General features: G+C 52.1%; 1 protein-coding gene across 1 annotated transcript; it reads left to right on the forward strand.

The window, feature by feature from the left end:
• The first annotated feature begins 3440 nt into the window (after positions 1-3440).
• Positions 3441-21595, forward strand: IA-2 (tyrosine phosphatase IA-2). The gene is made up of 19 exons (XM_003743319.3): positions 3441-3502; positions 10722-10863; positions 12369-12419; positions 13725-13960; positions 15701-15774; positions 15854-15929; positions 16228-16480; positions 16562-16743; positions 16900-17097; positions 17190-17424; positions 17572-17737; positions 17887-18053; positions 18231-18487; positions 18771-18916; positions 19212-19266; positions 19432-19579; positions 19992-20065; positions 20713-20790; positions 20890-21595. Exons 2-19 carry the CDS (start codon positions 10761-10763, stop codon positions 21442-21444), a joined length of 3054 nt encoding a protein of 1017 aa, XP_003743367.1. The 5' UTR covers positions 3441-3502; positions 10722-10760; the 3' UTR covers positions 21445-21595.
• Positions 21596-21943: the final 348 nt, after the last annotated feature.

The following is a 21943-nucleotide window of genomic DNA, read 5'->3' on the forward strand; positions in this document are numbered from 1 at the left end:
GCATCAGGCACGGGCAACAGGAACGGTCGAAGCGAGGAAGATATTCTCGAAACAGCCTTCCCAGAGTCTGGAGTTACGGAAAGCCTAGGTCCGAACGTTGAAGCTCACCGGATCCTCCTTTAGGGGCTCATTCATGCTTTCAAGGCCTAGTGGAGCTGACGAGCCCACGGGACGCTACAGCATAGAGCGACTCTGCCTGCGGAAGCAGTGAGGATTCTATTTGGTGACTCAAAATTACCGGACATACGTGATTCAGATACCGATCCTTGCCGGCTTGCTTTGACAGGGCGCCATGAGGTCGGAATCTCGCAATTTTTCGTGATCCAATCAGATCTCGAGTCGACTCACCCTAGATCGCGCCGTAATACATCGGATCACGCGAGATCACGCTCCAGCACGACTTGAAACGCGCCTTGCAGAGTACTCTAGCATGTGGACCCGCCTACGGTCGGGCATCGGAGACTCCCGCGCATGTCTTCGACTGTTGTGCCTGTGACGGCATGAGCGTAATCAAGGATCACTTGGGCGTCAGGAATGTAGTATCCATTGATCCGGAAACTATTAGCTCTAAACTATTCGCAGGGCCGGCCGGGGAGATGTACCGAATGCGTTTCAGTATCAAGCCTGTCCTATAGGTTCATGTTGCGTGGGGCTCAGCAGATCTCGCCGGACGCCAGACTGTCCGAAGTTCCAAACACTCATAAGTTCGCTATTACCGCAAGCCAAGATCCTCGTCTCGGGACAACCTGGCAAAGCGAAAGCTCCATTGACTTCTCCTCGAGAGCAGACCGGAACGGTTCTACGATTCGATTCCTCTCGAAGAATTCTCAATAAAATGGCGCTGTATTGAATATCATTGACGCTTTTCTAGAGCACTCTCCGACTTCTAGGGTGATCTTGTCCCGCCGATGCCGGAAATGATCTCTTCCTTCCTTCGGTCGCATTCTCAGCCAAGCAGACGTTCTGGTTCGTGGAGGCGGATAGATCGAGCATCAGTCTCCTGGAAAATTCTACTTCCTCCTAGTGCACCTCCTCAGTCGCATTCCGAACAGGAACCATGCCGCGTGCAGACGGGGCGCAAGTCTCCTCACATGATCGAAGACGTCATTTGGTGGAAAATATTTCTCATGAGACTGAAAATTTACCTCGAATGCGCGGAGCAATCATATCAATCCGGTGGGAAGCAGCATACCAGACTCCGCTCGGGGTCTCTCCGAGTGACGTCGGTGAACGCACCCACACATTCCGGGGCCTCATTACAGGGGACTACTGGAATCGGATGTTCATCCCAAAAGGTGAATCCCATGGATGAATCGGGCTGTCTAGGAGCCCACCGCTGGAGCCTGTGAGATTCGATTCCCTGGTAAGCACTCGTGTCTGAAAAGCTACCCTTCCTATTCGGAGCTCGCGAAATACGGGACTTCCTCGGAAGTCGGACTCTCGGAGAACGTTCTCGATCCGCTTCGCGATGTCCAATATATCTTCCGGAGGGACTGAGATATATCCCCTGAGCCTTCGAAACGAATTTCCCTCGTGCTTTCTCCCGGAAGAGCGAAAATATCCTGGGGTGGTTCGTCGCATGCTTCCATATGTGACGCGTTCTGAGTTGATTGTATAACTAGATCTATCTCTCGCCGCGAGGGAACGTGAGTGGTAAAGGGGAACCCTCGGGGAATTTGGGGAATTTCTGTTTTTCAGTCGCTCTATGATTATTCTCAACAACTTATGATGTAACGTCGCCTCTTCAGCCGTTGCCGCTCTCGCTTCTAATTCTGTCTCCCCCTCATCGATTTCATCAGCGATCCCGGAGACAGAATTCGGCTTCTCGGTCGTATACTTCTCGTATGGTTGCCAACAGTCATCCCGGTCCTGTCGATTTCGGTCTCTCTGGAGCTCGATTCATCGAACATTTCGGACGACCTCGGAGCGTCCGCTTCGCCTTCGCATAACATTTTTTTGTGAAGGAATCGAAGAAGGCTGATCGTGTTTTTTGATTCTTGTGCTCGAGATCTGCTTTGAAGACCGAGCCGGCACCCGCGTGGCCCCCCCCCCCCGTGGTCCGTCACGGCGTGTTTCATTCCTGTCGGCTCTTGAGCCCTTAACCGAGCCCGAGATCCGTGAATGCGTCGCGTCGTTCGGAGCTCCCTGGGTCGTGGACGTCGGCCCTTGCTCATCAAGACCGGAGTCCAATACGCGAAGCTTCGAGCTCTTATCTTCGAGAACAAAGCGTCTCAAGTCTCACGGCCTTCGCGGCGGGGTTTGAAAACAAATCGTAGGCCGGGTCGGTTCCTTCTGCAACGATATTCGGCTTCGGAGACGGCGGAGATCCGATTTCCCTTTTCGTCTAAAAAAATCTAGCATCTCCGCCATCCTCGACTTCTGATGAAGAAAGGAAGTAAGGCATTGGGACTCGTCGAGGCTTCTTGCCAGGGCGGTAACCGGGGATTCATATCCCTGTGGAGCCAAGCTTGCAGTTTCACAGGAAGTCGAGAGCCGAGAGAAGTTCGTGACTCCAGACGATGCTCGACGATCTACCCCCTCTCGAGGTCTGCTGACTCAATTCCCGAGTAAGGCTCAAAAATATATAATACGGTGGCCATCGATCGAATCTATGTATGGTCGCGAGTTATTCCCGTGATATTCCGGCTGAGATCGTACAAACGGGAAATTAGAATAGAAACCCGGATGATCTGATCTTCGGCAATGATATTGCGGTAAGAGGCGTCCCATAGGTGAATATTCCACAGATGATACCTCCAATCAGGTTTCACGGTTTTGTTCTACACGGTATCCCATGAAAACTGGAAGGCAAGATTCTTCATGGAAGATATCTTGCAATCCACGTGCCAGGCTGATGCGCAGCTTCGGCTCACCCAGCGATCAAGAAATCGCCGGCCAATAATTGTCTGAGCCTTTATAGTGTATGATGATTCTCCGGGAAAGGGGAGCACGACTCTGATTAGGCGAGAGAATGCTCAGGAGCAGAACCCGGGAGCTTCAAATGGTCAATTTCCGGATGAAATCGTGAGCAGGTCGTGGGAACCGCTGACCAACGTTCCCGATGTGTCACATCATTGATCATGGACTCGGCTTGTCGACACGTATGGCTCTGTGAATGCTGTTTTTGTTCGTCTGAAGCTGTCCGAATGTCACTTCATCGCGCTCGCGTGACCCCTATAGCATTACTGAACCACGCAAGGGGTTCGTGAGGACTTCTCCCTCGCCGGAGAGTCTTCTGTCCTGCACATCGGGATGAATTGTCCAACATCGCCACTCACAAAGTCGACGACCACCTGTTCGATGAATGCGGGGGTTGTTCGTATTTGGCGCCAGGATATCGCGCCCCCTGCATCCCTTTGGAGAGCATTGACGTCAGCACGCGCATGCGTCCTCAGCTGGCCTTTATCCTGCGACCGTCAGCTCCCCATTGGTTTGCCGATGTTTTGCAAAGGACTCCTCTACAAGTGTGCACAGCGTCTTGTCCAACATATTGCCATAAATTGTAAGTAAACTCGATGTTCTAGCTCATCGTGTGCCTTCTCCACAGTTTCCGGAGGGTGATTTGGGAAGTCCCCGTAGTTGACATGTCGGTGACTCTAAGAGAACAGGTTCGGAAGTCTCTTCAGTCCGACGTGCTGCTCCCGCCGACCTCTTGGAGATCGCATATGATACGGTGACCGGAAACCTCGCTTTGTTTCCGCCTCCGATTCGTGATCGACGACTGACCTGAGGAGCACTCGGGAGCTGAGGATATCGATAATCGTTCCCATAATTCTCTCCGATCACGCTTCTGAACGGATCTCACGATGACATCTGATCGTGTCACTATACGAAAACTCGTCTTCGACATCTGGGAGGATAAGCGGTCCCGCTTCCTTCGAGCTGAGTACCGACGGAGCGCAGGGCACGCAGCATCGTGAGAAATGCTCTGTCGCTCGTCGAGCCTCGGAGGAGTCCGATTTACATTCTAGCTGGAGCTTAGAGCTTTTCCGGATGTCCGCATAGTTTCTTTGGAATGAGAGGACTGCCGAAAGCTTTCCCTGATGTGAGCGGAGATAATTCGGGAGCGCCGCCAAACCCAAGGGAATCGAAGCACTTCCGATTCGATCTGGCTGTCGCTCGTCACCGGAGATTTGAACTTTTATTCAGGTTAGGAGCGTCTCCCGTTCCCGTTCTTCAAGTATCTCGCTTCCCGCCCCTCTTGTCAGCTTCATAGGACTCGGTGGGGAGATAAAAATTTGGCTGCGAGAGAGAAACATAGTTTTCCAGGCAGATGACGGTGTACAGACCTCCGAGACACCTGCAGCGACCCCAGCTGCCTCCTGTCTCCCGGGCTCCGAGGTGGACATTTCCAGAGTTCCCTCAAGAGACCTTTATCAACTTCTTCCTTGTCTCGGCGAAGTGCTGCTTCCTTTCATGAACCACTCAAAAAGCGAGCTGTCAGCTCGGAAGACTTTTCTCTCTTCTCATGTAACATGAACCGGAACTTTACTGAATTTGACTCAACACAAAAGCCCGCAGCTCCTCGGGTGACTGGTGCACCCACGAGCAATCCGCCGCTTATGAAAGCGGTACTCTCTCAGTCAGTCGGATTAAATATTCTATTTATGTGTCGCATAGTGGGAAGTCGTTCCGAATTGGGACGAGAATGCACGTGGTTTTCGGATCCGGAGCTCCTGTTATTCGCCTGTTCTCCGTCGGTCTTTTCGAAAAGAATCGACAACTTGTGTAGCGGGAGCTCTAACTCGACGGGAGGATCTCGTGAAGAGAGGCTATAGTTATCTGCAGTCCCTCCAATATGTGAACATATGGCGTAACTGATAGTCCCGGGTCGAGAGAGCTGGAGAGATCGTATCGGACTCTTCGTCGAATGCCGACCGTATCCTCCGTCCAATGAAACATCGCTGAAACAATGGCAGCGTTTCTTCGCTTCAGCCTTCCCATTGTTTCGCTCCATAAATCTTCCGCGCTTCCTCTTCGCCGCTTCATTCGTGACCCCATTGCACTCATTGGGTCGACTTCATGGAAGCTCAACGACTGCGAGGAGACATTCGAGATTAGCCCGAGAAATCGCCGAAATGAAATCCTTAGAATTCTCGGATGAGAAGCGAGCCCGAGGAAGACCGGCAAAGGATCCCATGGTAACGCGTTTAATCGGCGTTCCCGAGCCGGATGACGATCGCTCCGGCCGTCCCCATGTACTGATTTGAGATCTCATGTGAAGCGAAGGATCGATTGGTATATGGTGGCGAATCGAAGGGGATACCTCTGCTTGTGTCAACTTCGAATCTATCTTCGCTCTGGATCAGGAAGCTGTTTGTCGAAAGTTTCGATGCACAAATATCAGATAGTTCACACGTTTCCCCGCCGCGGGCGAAAGTTACGTGTGCGCGCGATTGTGTACACACGACTGGAATAAGATCGCTGTTGGCAGGACGCGTATCGATCCTAAACGAGATGACGTGATAAACTATGGTCAACCGATGCGGAGGAATCTCTATGTCTTAGGAGTTTCGAACAGAGCGCGGGAACGAGCGATAGACTCCTCCTGGCGGCGGTTCGGACGCTTTGAAAGTTGACGATGGCGGCAAACAGCACAGACTCGTTGTTCGCACCTCGCTACCCTCGGCAATCCGCGCAGCGGTGCGAGCGGCGGTTCGCAAGTAAAGTCACCCCGCCTCTCTGGAAACCCGGCCCAGAATAGATTCGAGACTAGAACCATAAACAACAATGAAGACCTCACTAAAACAAATCGGATTACTCTCTCAGCGTCTGGCCGAACTTAGAGATTGCCCCAACAAGTCTACGGGAAACAAAGAGACTTCGTGGCACTTCGCGAAGTGGCGCCGGCGTCTTCACCGAATCACAAACTTCTTATTCTAACCATCGAGACAGCGTTACCAAACCAGGCCGGGGAAAAAGATCTGTAAGCCTCATGTTCGTAGCAGACTGGAACGTTGGCCTAGTGAAGTCGCCGCCAGAGGTTCCCAGATCGGCCGCATTGTGTCTCGCTCAGGTTCCGGGGATTAAGGGAAGAAAAGGTCCCTCGATGCTCGCGATTAAGCTCGCTAGCGAGCTGCGAAAGACAAACACATGGGCGCGAAGACAATTCCGGTCCTGCACTTCATCATTCCCCGACGTGAGCGGCTCCGCTCTGGCGAGACCTCTGAGCGGTAAGCGTTCGTCGCATGAGGGTGCACGACTGTTGCGGCCGTGTTGAGTTTCATCTCGTAATGCCGTGATGCAATCGACATGAGCAGCCCCTGGGACCGAAGTCCCAGTTGTGAGTCAGTCCCTCCGTTGCACCGGGCTTTCATCGAGGATTAAACGGAGATTCCTCGATGTAGCTTCCGAGAATTCGGGTCATTCATGCATCGACATCGTCGTGATGCTCCCTATTTACGACGGGGGTCATTGCACATATGCCTTCTCGTAAGCTCGATGCCGCTTCAAAACGTCGTCCGTCTCGCCTATTGGAAGCTTCGTATGTGCCGTCACAAATCGACCTTTCGCTCTATAGACTTACGGAGGGGGCCTCCGCTCTCTTTGTCGATTGAATATCTTTAATGGACGAGACTCCTCGCGGCTTCGAGTTTCTCAGCGTCACCCGTCGACCGCCGGAAGATCATTGGATTCCAACCTCGAGTAGTGCCGCGGTTTTCACAAGGACACGATGATGAACTTCCGAACGAATGACTCATGAGCGGGTCTCTGCGAGGCGAAAACAACATTCATCTCAGCGCATCTCGGATACCGAAAGTATCCGACCTAAGCCGGGACTCCACCGGCCGTGTTTGACAGTTGGGCTCCTAATGAAGAGACTTGTCGCTTCGGCTGGTCGCCCTCGGCATGCATAGTCAACTACGGTGTCCTGAAGGGAAGATTGGATCCGGTCAAAATCATCATGGTCCGCCTTAATGTGACCTTGGTATCCCGTTTCAATCACTCATCTATTCGCGTCCCCATCGAACTGCAGCATGGAAAGCTTCCGATGCGAATTTCGAGCTGAGCTAACGGAGGGAAATCATTCCGCCCCGAGCTGAAGCAGCAGCAGGTCTGCGAGCCTGCACATGAAATCCGCGGGGAATTCTGAGGGCCCTTCGGATCCGACACTCGACCCTGGTGGAATTCACCCTGCAATACGCAGTGCCTCGCGAGCTCGACGTGCCGATCTGCTCCGGTACCTTGAGAAATTGGGATCTTCTATTTTTGGGTGGTGCGCTCCAATGCTTTCCTGAAAAGGTTCGCTCGCCGGGTTTGAGGACGAGGACGCGCAATTTTTGTTCCTCGCCCCGTTCCAGCGAGGACAGCAGCTGATGAGCACACTGTCGGGTAGCGGGAATCACGAGTGGAAGCGGGATGCGCGAAAGTTCTAGTTTGGCGCCGTAAGCCACGCCATCGCGTCATCCGTAAACTCGTCACACAGGAGTAAAATCCGGCCTTAGAAGGGGTAGGTGTGGAAAACAAAGCGAGTTTCCAGCAACTTGAGGGAGACTGGGGCCATTGCGACGCTTGAAGCAGCGTTTGGTCCGGAGGCATTATTCATTGGGACGTGAGAATGGAAGACTCGAAGCTTTGCTCCATCGCATCGGTGGAGAACAGACGACGCTTCCCTCGTCTCGTCATGGGCTCAGCTGGAGGAGTGCGGTTCTCTCCGGAGTTCTCGCCCAAAATCACTTGGAGGTCCAGCCGTAAGTCAATAACCTTCATCGTCGATACCGGCCGCGAACCGTCAGCACCCGGGAACGAGGAGGGAAAAATCATCGATGTGGAGAGCAAGGTTCCGATCCCAATCGAATCCGTGTCATCTTTCCCTCGGCGAACGTTGGAGCTTTTTTATCTCAAGGTCATCCGATGGCTCTGATTCGGTCTCCGTGAAGAAACGATGGCTGACAGGATGATTTTGTCCGAAAATAGACCTACTCCTCTTCTGGGCGATTCGGAAAGTGGCTTAGAGTCTCCACTCTTCCTTTTCTATCTGGCTTGTCGTCTGCGAAGGGAAGCCAAGGTGACACGTCATGAGCACAAACGGGTTACTTGGGAACACCCTCTGCGGGAGGACCGCATTGCTTCCCTCTCCCATTTTGACATATATTTCGAGGTTTTCGAGACTTTCCCAGCTTGATCGCTGGCTCTTGAACTCCTAGCCCGACAGAGTAAGTGCTCGTGAGAGAGCAAATAACTCGGGCGGAGTAACGTCCGCGGCTGTTGAGTCCGATGAAGCGAAGGGTCGCCGAGCTCGCCAGAAGTCGGACAAAGTGAGGATCGTGCTCTGAATAAAAGAGCTTTTGTGAATAGGAGTAGGCATTCATTGTTTTCGCGCACCCGGGGCATTCGAAAGAGAAGCCATCCCTCCCCGGAGTCAAGCGGAAGTCCGCGCGAGGCTATCCAGAAGGCTCGATACACTTTGTTGCTATCGGTATCCGAAGAAGGAGCCTCGAGGATCACCCATTGTCAAGATCTCTCGATATCGGCTGACGCTTCTCTTCCTATTTCGGTTCCGCTTCGATGCGCGGGGAGTTTGGCCGCACGTCGGGCGATTTGCTTGCGACAGAGTTCAACAGGTTCTCCATTGGACTTGACCTCGAAAGTGGAGCGGCCGGGATACTCTGCGCAGAAAAACCGTCCGAGGGAGCTTTATGCGGCTTGGGTTTCCCCTTTCCTAGAATGCTCGGAGTTCAAATCGGGTAGCGGAGCGATGGTTTCGCGTGCCGCAATGAGACGGGATCTCTCGGAAAGCTCTGCGCTTTGAATCGGATCGAGTTCTCCACGTGCTCTGGCTGCTTGACGGTGGCCTCCGAGTCCTCTTAGTTTATACGGTCAGCTAGACCGTAGGCAGACGCGGCGTGAGATTCTGAAGGACAGATTCCGAGCTCACGGAGAGAGAAAATATCTAATCTCGAGTCGGAACGAATCGACGAATTTAATTACGAGATGACATGATGGACCAAGGCTCTCGGACTCCCGAACGAACGTGAAGGACAAAGGAAACTTGTTTACTGGAAATTCCTCCCTCTCGGCAGCGTAAACGACGCTGTTGTTGGCGTGTGGCGCGGAAAATGCGCGCCGACGAGAACTTGAACCACTGTAAGTTTTCCTTTATGCTCGTCGTCGTACATCAGGTCTGATCCTCGCTACAAAGCCCACGTGCATGCGCACTGTGTGGATGATTACGGCGGACGATCTGTCCTTTGAAAGCTGTACCGGAAACGGGCCGCTCACGGAAATTGCGCTCAACTACCCAGTCGCTCCCAGACCTCGGTTCCCACAAGAGATATCGACGCTCTGTCAGCGGAAATGAATAGGTGAACCCCTGCTTCTCCACGACTCCACGAGCGGGACCGAGCATGAGTCAGCTTGGTATCAAAGTGATGTGAATCTTGGCTGGAATCTCAGCCAAATGCCGCCTCACGGTCATTGTGACATTGCTGACTGACGTACCTCCGTGGAGGGATCGAACTCTGGCCGAATATCTTGACCGAGAAAACGAGGAAGATATGATTCGCGCGATCCGCGACCTCAATAATGCTCTCAAGAAGCTCCGACTTGGCGCTCCGGTCTGATCCTGATTAAGAGTTCCTTGAGTCTTCTTTTTGAAGCAGCTCAAAGCGAGGTGCTCGAGTAGCGCCGTTCTGCGAAAGTGGTTTCCACTCACTCTATTCTTTTTCCTTCGCCGAGTGATTCAATGACTCTATCCCTGCGCAATGAGGAGCCAGAAGGAGCGTATGTCCTCCAATACCGACAAGGCCGTGAGCCGTGAATTAAGCGCTCTCTGACGCGGATTGAGGTCTGCCTCCTAATTGCTCCGGCTCAAGATGCGTGGAGTATTCTAGGACAGGGGCTCTGTGATTGGGTTTTGTCCTACCCACTTCTAAGCGATTGCGTCGTTGATAGCTCGCTAAGCTGGTGCTACGGTTGACGGTAGGATATAGCTTCAACGAGCTTCCGGTGGGAAATCACCTGATCTGCTCCTGCCTCAAGTTCCCTGCATGCATTACGCATCTCTCTCAGACGCAGAATGCTACGATGGACTCGTTGTGCGAGAGACAATTGATTCGTAAACCTGATCGGCCGAATAATCTTCCTCGGATGTCTCAAATGGAATCGTCGTGCGGGTCGACTGCGCTGTCTGAAGTACAGGAGAGGAAGCGCAAGGGCGGCGGAGGAGGAAAATGCGTCGGGGGCGGTTAGAATATCGATAAAGGTTAGAAAAGCCTCAGAGCCCTAACTTCGGAGAATCCACCTAGTCGCCCCGCGGTCAGTGGTCGATGATCGTCTGTGACGTTTTAGGCCGTTCTGAGCCTTGCGGGCTCATTGAGGAATGGAATAGACTCCGTCCATTCCACAAAACGTCCACAGCAAGGAACAGTATGCGTCTCGAGTCACCGAGGCCATTATACCACTAGACGGAAAGCCGATTCCCCGCAGGAAATCGGAAGTCCCTCATCCAACGAATTCGCGGGCCTCCACGCTGAGGTCAGATGAGCTCCTCGTAGCATACCAGACGAGTCACAGTCTGGCACCGACGCGACCCTGCCTCATGGGGTCCGCTCTCCCGCTTCGGGTTTTCATATGTTATATCTGCTCGTCGAATTCACTCCGTGAGGCGAACATATCATATCGTTTATAGCGCCCACCTCCGACGTGCATAATTCTCGTGCTGAGGAATCCCGTCTCAGACGGGCCTTCGAGAGTAACTGGCATTCTTTCGTATATTACAGGGTAAAACACTCTCCGTATTATGGACTCCGTCGCTTAGAATGTACGATAAAGAATTCGAAATACGTAAACAATGGGCTCTAGTCGCCCTCGTTACGCTCTCGACTCTAGCCTTCGCGACAGCCGAAGCAATTAATGGTCTCGGTAAGTACTACTAAACGAATTTGTTGCCCCCAACATTGTGCTTATCAAGAAAAAACTCGTTAGAACGCAATCGAACGTGAAATACAACAGAGAACATACAGCTCGGGAACTTACTCCTCTCCCTGCACGGCGTGCCGTTCAGAAAAAAACAGCTCCCGTCTCACGAGCCCACGCTCCCTCTTCCTGCTCTCCGAAGGCGAAGAATGAAACATTTTCCTTTTTCCGAGCCTCACCTGCTCTCGATGGCTCGAATAACACCGTACCAGACGTCTTAGCAGGCTTTCCGACTTCTCTCCAGCGTGCAGTGGCGTACCCAGGGGGGGGGGGCAAGGGGGCCATGGCCCCCCCAAAATTCTTCTTGCGTAATGCAGGAGTAGAGGGTACCTCATCATTTTGGATCTCTGGCCCCCCGGAAACCTAGTCTGGCCCCCCCAAAAAAAAATCCTGGGAACGCCCCTGCCAGCGTCAAGCAGCTTATGACGAACGACGAAATACCGGAACCTACCCCATAGCAAGAGACGTCAGACGGGTTTCGGAGAACTTCCTCTGAATCCGTGAGGATATGATCGCGCGTTTCGCGATTCAGGGACACTGGCTCGATGATGACACGTTCCGGGAGTGCCAAGGCGTATGGCCAGATTACGTGTCGCCGCGGCGACTCCGCCGGAAGATTTCCGTCGTGACTTGGCCTCCTTATGGTTCGTTTGCTTCACTGGAGCTCTGTGTAGAGCCGACTTCAAGAGAGCTTGGAGAATGCATTCCAAAGTCTCCGCGTCACGTTGGGCTGGTGGCTCACGAAGGCAGCTTCGGGACTTTCGGAGAGCGAGTGATGTTATTGGAATGGTCAGATGGCAGTCTGTCTGACGCTGATTCCGCCAGTTGAGTCATAATTCATGCGACTTCGTTTCGCAAGGTATGAGTGGACGAACGTTCAGGGCGAATCAACATCCGATTCGTTCATCTCTGCTCCGGCGGCGAGATTAGAAACCAATTTCCTCTGGAGAGCTCCATCATTCCCCAGCAATAATTGTAAGAGGATTACGGGGATGAAGATTCCGAATCTGAGGGCTTTCCCGTTCCGAGATTCTTCCATGGGACAAGGTTCGTTCCGGGAAAGGAAGAACTCTCTCCCTCGAATGATCGAAGTCGCGATTGCCTGCGCCTTGACCTTGACTAGCGATTGTAGCGCTTCGGGGCGAGAAGGACAAGCAATAAACCCCAATGAGATTCAGCCAGTGCTTTCGGTAGAGGTCTTGTGATAATTACCCTTCGTGGGGTCGTTGGCAGACGTTTGCAAAGTTCGCTCTGCTCGTAATCGTGTCGGGTTGCACTCGACTCTCGCCGACAACAAAACAGCTTGACGAGAATAAATCCTCATCGGGCGGATGAACTCCGGCAAACGATTCCGGCGGATTCTTCCGTTGTCCGATTCAACACTTTCCAAATGATAGATGATCGAGCCATTCCGTTAGGATTTGGATTGATGGAAACTTTGTTCCCCCCAGGATGCCTGTACGACGACACCATTTGCTCGGATGAAGAATATTGTCTCAACGGTGAGTGAGGAACGTTTGCAGCTAGAATCGCGGCGCTCGGTAGTGCCGAATGAGGGATATCTACAAATCATTGCTCCATAGACTGAATGACTGTCGAGAGAGATATGCGGGGGAGTTTACTCTGATTGAGAACCGAACAGGAAAGCGAGCATGAAGCCTCACAGGATCGTGGTTGGAAACCTTACACTTGCTGAATCCAGATCGGATGCCTGGAGCTTAGAAATCAGGGGGGATCCATTCCAGCCAGGGTAATTGAGGCCACCGAACCAGGAAATCATGGGAAAGAATTCGGACGGTGGTATATGCAGGATTCGACTCACGCAGCAACATCGTCCCTATCGTCGACAGCTGGATGCGACTTGTCAAGCTACCCTTCTGCTCGAGACGGGTCCATGTTTGTCTCCCTCTTGCAATTCCCTCGGGCGCGACTGTGTCTGTCGTGTTTGTAGTCGGCGACTCTCGGTAGAAAGTTGAGAGCGACGTATTGCTGCATCTGAAATCGTTCGGTGTAGTGTAGACTTCGTCCGTTTTTCCAGACATGAACCTTGGAAAGATAGCCCCGCTTGTTCTTTTGTTGATCCCCGGTGGAAAGCCGTAAACAACGTTCCCTGCTCTGTATGAAGAAGTCTATCACGGAACAGATTCTCGTTCCTATTTTATTCGCTCCGCCGCTGTACGTCTGGATGTGTCTCAGAGGGATCATTTAGCGAAAATTGGCCGCATCCCTCGAGGTCGGCCAAAGAGATCTTTGTTGATACCTACGACCGTAGTATCCTGTCCACGCGATCGCTCGGTTTCCCGTTCGGGTCATGAGTTGCGGGCTTCGGCTCGAATTACAGGTAGTGAATCGAAATGGTTCAGAGACTGGCATCAGCCAACAATAGTTATCAGCACGCCCCACCGATGGCTCCGACCTGCAGGCGATCGTCATTAGGGTCGAAGCTAATCGCCAGGTATTGAACTCCGATGAAAATGAACAGCCAACCACGCCCGCATACGGAAGCTCTTGGTCTGAAAGTGATCCAGTCGGGGCGCATACCACCTAACGTCCCGCCTTATTAAGATCTACGCATGATCTCGATCAACGCAACACTTGCGCCCCCATCATTGAAGAGCTCATTTGTATGCATTCTAATGACGTCTGAGCGGGGAACGACGGTATCCTGGCCGTGGCTGGAGATGACATAAGACAATTAGTTACGTGTGCGCGACAGGTGTAGCGACATATTCGGGATTCGATCTCTTACGCAAGGACATCCAACGATGACAGGTACGCTAAAGTCGTTTTTTTTCTCCTTCTACAAGATGGGTTGTTTGGATCGTGTCGCAGCTCTTCCGAACTCGCGGATTGGCTCTCAACGGAAACAGTCAACCCCAGAATTCTCGAAGAGCTTCTGGCGGACCTCTGGAAGGACGGTTATCGCTGGGAAGACGAATACACTCAATGCGTCATAAGTTGCTTACTAGAAAACGCTCGAGAGGGGCTGGATTACGATCCGACTTGTTGTACCCACACTCTGAAGCTGACCGAACCCGTGACGGTAAGTGATAATTTCGCCTTGAATTGAATACTCCACCACATCGTAGGCCCGCGCGATTCCCGTAACAGGAGCGGGAGAGTGCGAAGCCGAACTAATACTGCATGATGGTGGACTGACACGGAACCGGACATCGCTAGAACCCTCTCACCGATTACTGCAGAAGATCAAGCGATGGATACGGGTCTTTTTCTCGACGAGCTCGTGGCGTCCTTCGCAGTTTTAGCATGAGAGAAAGTATATCGAGCCGGATCGATATATCGGGAGAAGAGGGGGGGAGAGCTACTACTCGATGAATTCGAGAGCAGCAGCCCACGCGAGATCCCGTTCCATGGTCGGTCGTCGCCATCAACCCTGGAAAAATGCGAACAATGAGCAGGACGTCCTGAGTCCCAGACATCGCTCTTCCGACAATGCGAGCCAAGCTCGATGAGGATCATATATCGGAAGTCGGCGCTTCCGGGAATCCTTTGTTTTAGCGACATGAGTTGAGCCAGGCTTTGGCTCTCTCACCGAGTACGACGATTTCCTTGCGATGCGTATCGCTGTGCCTTCCATGTATTCTCACCTTCCATGAGTTTCAAGGAATGCTCGAAGGACAGATCGGCGGACAGCGTACTCGCTCGATGCCCCAGTGAAGAAAAAGTGCGCATCGCCGCGACCCACGCGAAAATAAGGTCTCGCCCTTCCGGCCCCCCTCCAAAATAGATCAATGTGCCGAGCTCCTATCCAAGGAATAACTCGGTCGACCTAATAAGATTCTCCGAGCGACTTCGGGAAAGGGTCCCGGGAGCGCTCCACAAACACACGGGCTCCCGAACTTCCTCTTCTCCGTCTCGTGTTATTCGTGCTCATCATAGTCCGTTCATATCCCGAACGTGAAATGCTGCGTAGAAACGCTCACTATACGACCTCACTGCCATGCTTCCTCCAAAAGGCAATGAGATACACGAGGTTTATGAGATCTCGCAGCCGGATAATCAAGATTCACCTCGGGGAAAAGCTAAACTGCTCCCATTCATAAGGAGGGTGATCCCCTTATCGGGATTCCCTCGCTCAGCGAGACAAAGCCCGGGCTTGCGATAAGCCGAGAAGACTCTTTGCGTCGATACCCTATCGAGACGCGCAGACAGGATATTCGCGGCGCGGCGGCTCATAAGTCCCGGCTTCCGGAGCTCCCTGTCTCGGTATTCCGATGCCGGGAATCATTGAAGAGATCAGTTTTCAAAGCGAGCGATCATGCACAAATTATCGACTCGCGAGCTTCCCGGTTTCGTGTGGATGGAGACGAGCTGAGCTAGACAACGAACGTTGTGAGCTGTGTTTGCCTGACGGAGCCGATGGATGTACGGGGTCTGCAAATTAAGAGCAGACCGCTTGAAATGTAGATTCGTGTAGTTCGCAAGCTGGTCGGCGCTTGAATCGGGACATCTGCATCCCGTGTCGGCATCAAACTCGCTTGATTATAGTGCAGTCCTCCTGCATGCAAGTAACGCCCTGTATTCTGTAGGAGAACACAACTTAGCCAAACACGAATCCTCGCGTCAAGACGAGGATTCGGGAACGCGAGGGAGGAGGGAACATGCGTGAGCCCGAAATGTTGTGGTCAGCCTTTGGGCATCCTCTGTCCCCGGGAACCCGTCTGGGACAGTTCTGAATTCTGAGCGAACTCGGTACCTTCTCCGGGAGCTTCATTGGGATCATTGTTGTCGCTGTTGATGAGGAACCGTGTTCGCTTTTCAGAGCAACGATATAGTGTCGTCGCCGTCGCAGCCGCAGCTCTCTAATGTGGACCCCGCAGATCAAGCTTACATTCGGTACGTTGACCACGGGCTATCTAGTAGCTTTCTAGTTCCCCCAGGAATTGCATCTGCCTAACCGCTGTCTACCCCACAGTTACACACCTAACCTCTCCGCCGGCGAACTTGGTGTCGAGTCACGTCGGAACGATGGCGAGACCTATGCAGATGAGGTGGGTTCAGATTCGATCGGGATTAATCTATGGGAATCCTCCTATATCGAATATTCGAAGGAGCGGAGCGAGATTCTCGGGTTTCTGTCGGCTCCCGAATCGAGAGCGAAAATAGCTTCGGGGAATAAAGTGGTCTATCGAGGCATGCCGGGATCCACGGGAGAGGAAATGAAGTCGAAGGGAACCGTCTCGCTCGGCTGGCAGAAGGAACTAATTCTTTAGAGAATTTAATGATCGACCAAGCCGTCGAGGCCATCGGATGTCGATCGATTTCTGAGTCGGTCTCCAAACATTCAAGGTCTTCGTTCCTCCGATGTCGACGTCAACTTCAATCATGGGGGAGGGTCAGGATCCTGAAAGGCAACTCAGAGGTCTAGGAGCCATAGCCGCGTTCACCGATCAGGCAAACGAGCTCCGGAGAACACTGCGCAAGAGGCAGCTGGAACTCTTCGATAAAGATCAGGAAGAACAAGATGAAGGCGGAGAAGAAGACGAGGACCCGCTGGCGAAAGTTATTCAGGATAATCTGTGGGCGACGGGAAGTTCAAACGGTGAGTTCCCCAGACGAAGGCTGGTAGCCTCGCTAATATTCATTCTCAAGCGACTGTTTCAAATTAATCCCTGAATTTCAGATGATCTGGGAGAGGTCAGAGACTCCTCTTTTATCGACAATTTAAAACCCATTAGAAAGGGAAGCTTCCTAGAAGATGACGAACCTGAGCTACGCGACACGTCAACTCTGCAGCAGCTAGCTTCGCTCGTAGACCGCGAATTCGAGGAAGAGAATAGACGCTCGGTTGATTCCAAAGAACAGGTAAGCTTCGCCAATTGTTCCTGGACGCTGCGGGGCCTGTGCCTCGGAGCCTCCTCTCGCGTGGCCGTTGGATTCAGTCATCGATCGCCGAAATCTTCTACGAGGACACAGGGAGGATTCCCTCGTCAATTCTCTGATTATTATTTGACTTTCCAGCAGAACGGAGAGCCTGGCGTAAGCGATGAGGCTGTCACCTATGAACTAGAGGAACTAGCGCCAGACAACTCGGTTTTTGTTGATAAGATCAAGATCCGGGCTGATCCCTTCAGACGACCGATGCGCTTGGATACCAAGAAACCGGGTCCAGGTTATTTTTATCGCGAGTTCGACGACGAGGAAGATGTAGACAAATATGTAAGTGTGTTTTCAGTTTGCCCTCTTACTTTCGTGCATTCCGGCGACACTCCAAAATGAAGGTCCCGAGTCAGGGGATGACGACATTTCAGACACAGAAACTGAGACGTCTCAAGGCCATGCGAGAAATGAAATCGGAACTTCTCCATGAGGTTGACAATCCTGAGGATATATCCAACGATTTCGGTGAGGATCTCACGCTGTTCGCTCGTCTGATCGGTCCATTCCCACCTATCCCTTTCCGGGCCGTTCCGCGGAGAGGGCACTTGATGCTGATCGAGAATGCGCCCATCCAAGCTCTCTTCCTAGTAAAGGTGGATGGGCTGCGTCAGGTTTCTACTAACTGGCGGCCCGATATCCTCGTTTTATTCCTGGTCTGATACGGCCGAAGTCATTGTCGAGACGGGTGATTTGGGTCGAGCGGAATTATCAGGTGAAGCTCTTCCTAATTTGGAATTGCCCCGTACCTTCCAGAGAATGGCGGTAAGAAGCGCGCGGAAATACCCGACGAGACATTGAGTCGAATCCCGGTGCGCCAAGCAGAAGGAATGATGATGCTCGATCCATACAGCACCGCTGCCGGTATTGAGCCCGTCGACTCAAGCACGGCTTACGTCAGCATCGAGAGAGTAGATAAAAGGTAAAGGATCGGCGAGAGAGGTCTGGCTCGCTCTGGATAGGCGTAAGCCTCATCTGGACCAATCGAACTTGGGAACTTCCGACCTGCTCTCGAGATGGCCGATGAGAATGTCTCGGAGATTTTGACCCAGAATGTTTGACCATCCCCAGTACGGTGACCAAAGAGGACGCTAGTCGATTGACAATCACCTTAGAGAAACTCTTCGAGCTTCCGACCGGGACGATTTCGCAATCGCGTCTCAGCGGAGACCAGGTCGCTTTCAAGGTTCTTCCGAATGAAAAAGGCATCAACGCCACAGAGATGATCAACAGACTCGGTGGGTTCAGGCGGTTGGCGATGAATAAGAGCCCAGAGAACTTTCCCAAAGAACTCCTCTGATGAAACTCGGCTTTGTTCCCCCGGCACACCCAATGGATGGTGTGGATCTTCTCATCGATGGAATACTAATCGATGCAGAGGATTCCACCTCACGGAGCAAAACACATTCTTGCAGATAAACTCAAGCAGGAAGTACGAGACAAAACGAACCTCACGATTTCGAGAGCTGGAATTGGGGATGGCGTGAAGTACGAGCTCATTGCACCTCGGAACGGCGATCTCTTTTTATTCTCTTTTGTCGTATGCGGGTCTGTAGTCGGAGTCCTCCTCGCAATATCCGTCATATACGTCGTCCGCCGACATCAGCTCAGCAAGGAGAAGCTCCATAATTTGAATGGAGAAGACGATCCCCTTGCAAAGTTCGACTATCAGGTGAGGACCCCGAATGCCAGGTCGGGAACAGGAATTTCTTCCCGGACATTAAGGGAAGAAACGCTCACATCTGCCCTCAAACTCGTTAGCAGGACTCTGGAAATCCCATAGTCTTGTGTCCATTATATATACGTCAGACGCGATGCCCTGATCAGGAAATTCCTGAGTGCTGCTAACCGGAATTTCCTGCCCTGATGGGGCTTGAGAGCAAGCGGAAATAGATGACGTCGGGTCTTATTTCTGAGTCCATGCTTTAACCCGATGCTCATAATTGAATCGATAGGATCTGTGCCGCCAGCGCATGGCTGACTCTGGGAAGGAAAGCCCTCTGGCCGCTGCGTTAGAGTCTGGGAAACTTCAAGGTTCTCCGAAGAAAGTCAAGATCGTTTCTCAGCAGTCGGACAGCTCGCGTTCGTCGACTTCCTCGTGGTGAGCGGAAAACTCTTTCTGCTTCAAGTTTCCTTCTCGTAACCGTGTTGAATATTATACGGGGCTCTGATTCAGCGGGCGGATGCGTGTACGATGAACAATGCGCGTGACATCACGTACCCGTTGCAAGCTCCTCCTCGTGGAAAAGTGTTTGGAAACTCCCTGCAAAACAAGCCATATCCATGCTATATTCAGCAGCGATACAATGGAACGCATCTTCTATATATAAAAGCTGATAGGAATGGAGAAGATGGATTACGTAGTCTCGTTTTAGTCTTATCGAAACTGATTCCAGGAGCGAGGAGCCCGTGGCAACGAGCATGGATATATCGACCGGACACATGATTCTCGTAAGTTGTTCTAGAAGACTCAGAGCGCGAATCGGCTCTTACGACGCAGTGCTCTATGATTTTCGCAACCGCGGCCGAGTCGTACGAGGACGAGATCATTGAGATTCATTTTTTTTCTTCGACAACGTCGGCTCACGTGATAAGGCATAATTTCTATCTATGCAGTCCTACATGGAAGATCACATCAAGTCGAAGAACCGACTGGAAGAAGAATGGGAGAGTTTGTGCGCCTACGAAGCCGATCCCTCGTCCACGGCTCAGGCCGAAAAGCAAGAGAACATCAAGAAGAACCGCTACCCAGATACTCTGCCGTGTAAGTGATGGTCGGATGGAGTCCCATTGCTCGCATTCACAACGGCGATTCCATCGTTGCCGTCTTCATTTTGCGAGGAAGAATGAGGAATGACCCTCGGGACTCTTGTACACTCGAAGGAATCCCATGAAGCAATCCTAGCATGAGAGCTGCGCGACCAGCTGCGATTGTCACCGCTCGGCGACCGTCTTCTGTTCGCTGGTTTTCCTTTATCTGCGACAGCATCCTTCCGGACGGATCTCTTTTTGGTGAATTACTCACGACCTGTCCAGATCCTCGTGATGTCCGGACCCTTCCAGGACAGAGGAATCTCGCGTTCGGTGGCATGCATGTTGAACGAGTTGCCTTGGGAGGAAGTAATGGAAATCCGTATGTGGTCAACGACATAAAGTTTCTCTCCACCCGATTCCAGACGATCATTCTCGAGTCATCCTCAACGACGCGAGCAATCCAAACGGTTCCGATTACGTGAACGCTTCCGCGATCGTAAGTAAATCCGGAGAAAGAAGGCGATTGAACGAGTCAGTTTTTCTAAATTCCAGTCACACAATCAGTGGCGTAACGAGAGGAAAATGGTCGACCGCCCCGGATAGCAATCGTCTGGAGCCGCCCAATCGCACCCAGACATTTAGCAGATCGGCGATTTTAGCGCGATTCGAGTCGTCTCCGGATTTCTCCTCGCCCATGATAGTGAGCTTGCGATTTCTGACCGGACAATGTTCCACTCCTAGAGGCGAATCTCCCTATCAGCACATACCCAATTGATCTAAGTAGAGCACTCTCAAAATTGAATAGGTATCTGACGGAACCACATGACCTCTAGACGGAACTGAATGAGTGAATTACGCAGCTCTCCGAGTGTCCCGTGAATATCGCGGAAAAAATTATTTGGAAGCTAGAAACGGGTAATACTGCGACTGTACGGAACATGTATTTCGCTCCGTGACCTCTCGTTTTCGAAAATCCGGCTCACGAAAGGTTCGCCATTCCCGTCGGGGTTGTCGGGCAGGGCTTCCTACGGAGCGGCTACGGACTCGCCTCGTTACGCCACTGTGGATAACAGGTAATTAATTACTGAAACATGACATCCTCGCTCCCTATTCATTCCGTGCTTTCTTTCCTTCGGCGAACAGACTGACCACGACCCTGGGAACCCAGCTTATATTGCCACACAGGGACCTCTGGCTCATACGGCCGCGGATTTCTGGCAGGTACTGTCCTCGGGAAGAGGGGAAGGGAGAGGGGAAAATGCCTCCGGGGCAGAGAGAAACCGAATATCTCATCATCTTCTCTCCATACTTTCCTCGCAGATGGTCTGGGAACAAGGCGGAGTCGTCGTTGTCACGCTGACCCGACTCATGGAAAACGGAGTGTCTATGTGTCATCGCTACTGGCCCGAAGAAGGATCCGAAAGCTACGGTCTCTACGAAGTGCACCTCGTTTCCGAGCACGTGTGGTGCGACGATTACCTCGTTCGCAGCTTCTATCTGAAGAACCTCAAGACGTCAGAGACCCGTACCGTCACCCAGTTCCACTTCCTCTCATGGCCCGAGAACGGAATTCCACCATCAACGAAATCCCTCCTGGATTTCAGGCGCAAAGTGAACAGGTCGTACCGCGGAAGATCCTGTCCGATCGTAGTTCACTGCAGCGATGGATCGGGTCGAACTGGAACCTACGTTCTGATGGACATGGTGCTTAACAGGATCGCAAAAGGCGCGAAAGAAATCGACGTGGCCGCCACCCTAGAACACGTGCGCGACCAGAGGGTCAACATGGTCAAAACCAAAGCCCAATTCGAATTCGTGTTGATGGCCGTTGCTGAGGAAGTTCACGCAATCCTCAAGTCGCTGCCCAAGGAGTAGAGAGTCGACCAGAACGATCTCGATACTCGGAAAATGCAGAAGAGAAAAATGGAGGGGACGACGACTTCAAGCGACAGCTTTGCGTTTCGTTCGATCTGTCGATGACGATCGTCTGTGTTTAAAAATCTTGTTTTATGGACTCCATCGATACTCCGACAATTATTCTCAGAACGATTCACCTGGGTTCTGATTACGGGAACACACATTCGTCCCTTCAATGCTCGATACACACACCAGGTAACATTTAATTTCCCGAACGTCGGAACATTCAAGCATTTACTCAAAACAGGAATAGCAGGTAAAACCTGACCACTCATTCGTGTCCATTAATTCTGGAGTCTCAACCTCAAGGTTAAATGATCGATGCAGAGTTTACGAATCGTTTTATGGAGCCGGAATCTCATGCTTCATCCATTGGATTTAAGCTTCTCGACGCGGAGTATGCAAGCTCCATGCCGTGACCTCATTCCGAGCAAGATATCGAGAGTCGTTGAGAAGT

The sequence above is a fragment of the Galendromus occidentalis genome, unplaced genomic scaffold, assembly GCF_000255335.2.
Source record: "Galendromus occidentalis unplaced genomic scaffold, Mocc_1.1 scf7180000077442, whole genome shotgun sequence".
NCBI lineage: Eukaryota > Metazoa > Arthropoda > Arachnida > Mesostigmata > Phytoseiidae > Galendromus > Galendromus occidentalis.

Excerpts from the sequence above, each read along its gene's own strand:
- IA-2 (XM_003743319.3), top strand. The coding sequence starts at position 10,761 with ATGTACGATAAAGAATTCGAAATACGTAAACAATGGGCTCTAGTCGCC. Across the intron at positions 16,481-16,561 it reads GGCGACGGGAAGTTCAAACG|ATGATCTGGGAGAGGTCAGA; the intron begins GTGAGTTCCCCA and ends CCTGAATTTCAG. Across the intron at positions 17,738-17,886 it reads ATCGAGAGAGTAGATAAAAG|TACGGTGACCAAAGAGGACG; the intron begins GTAAAGGATCGG and ends GACCATCCCCAG.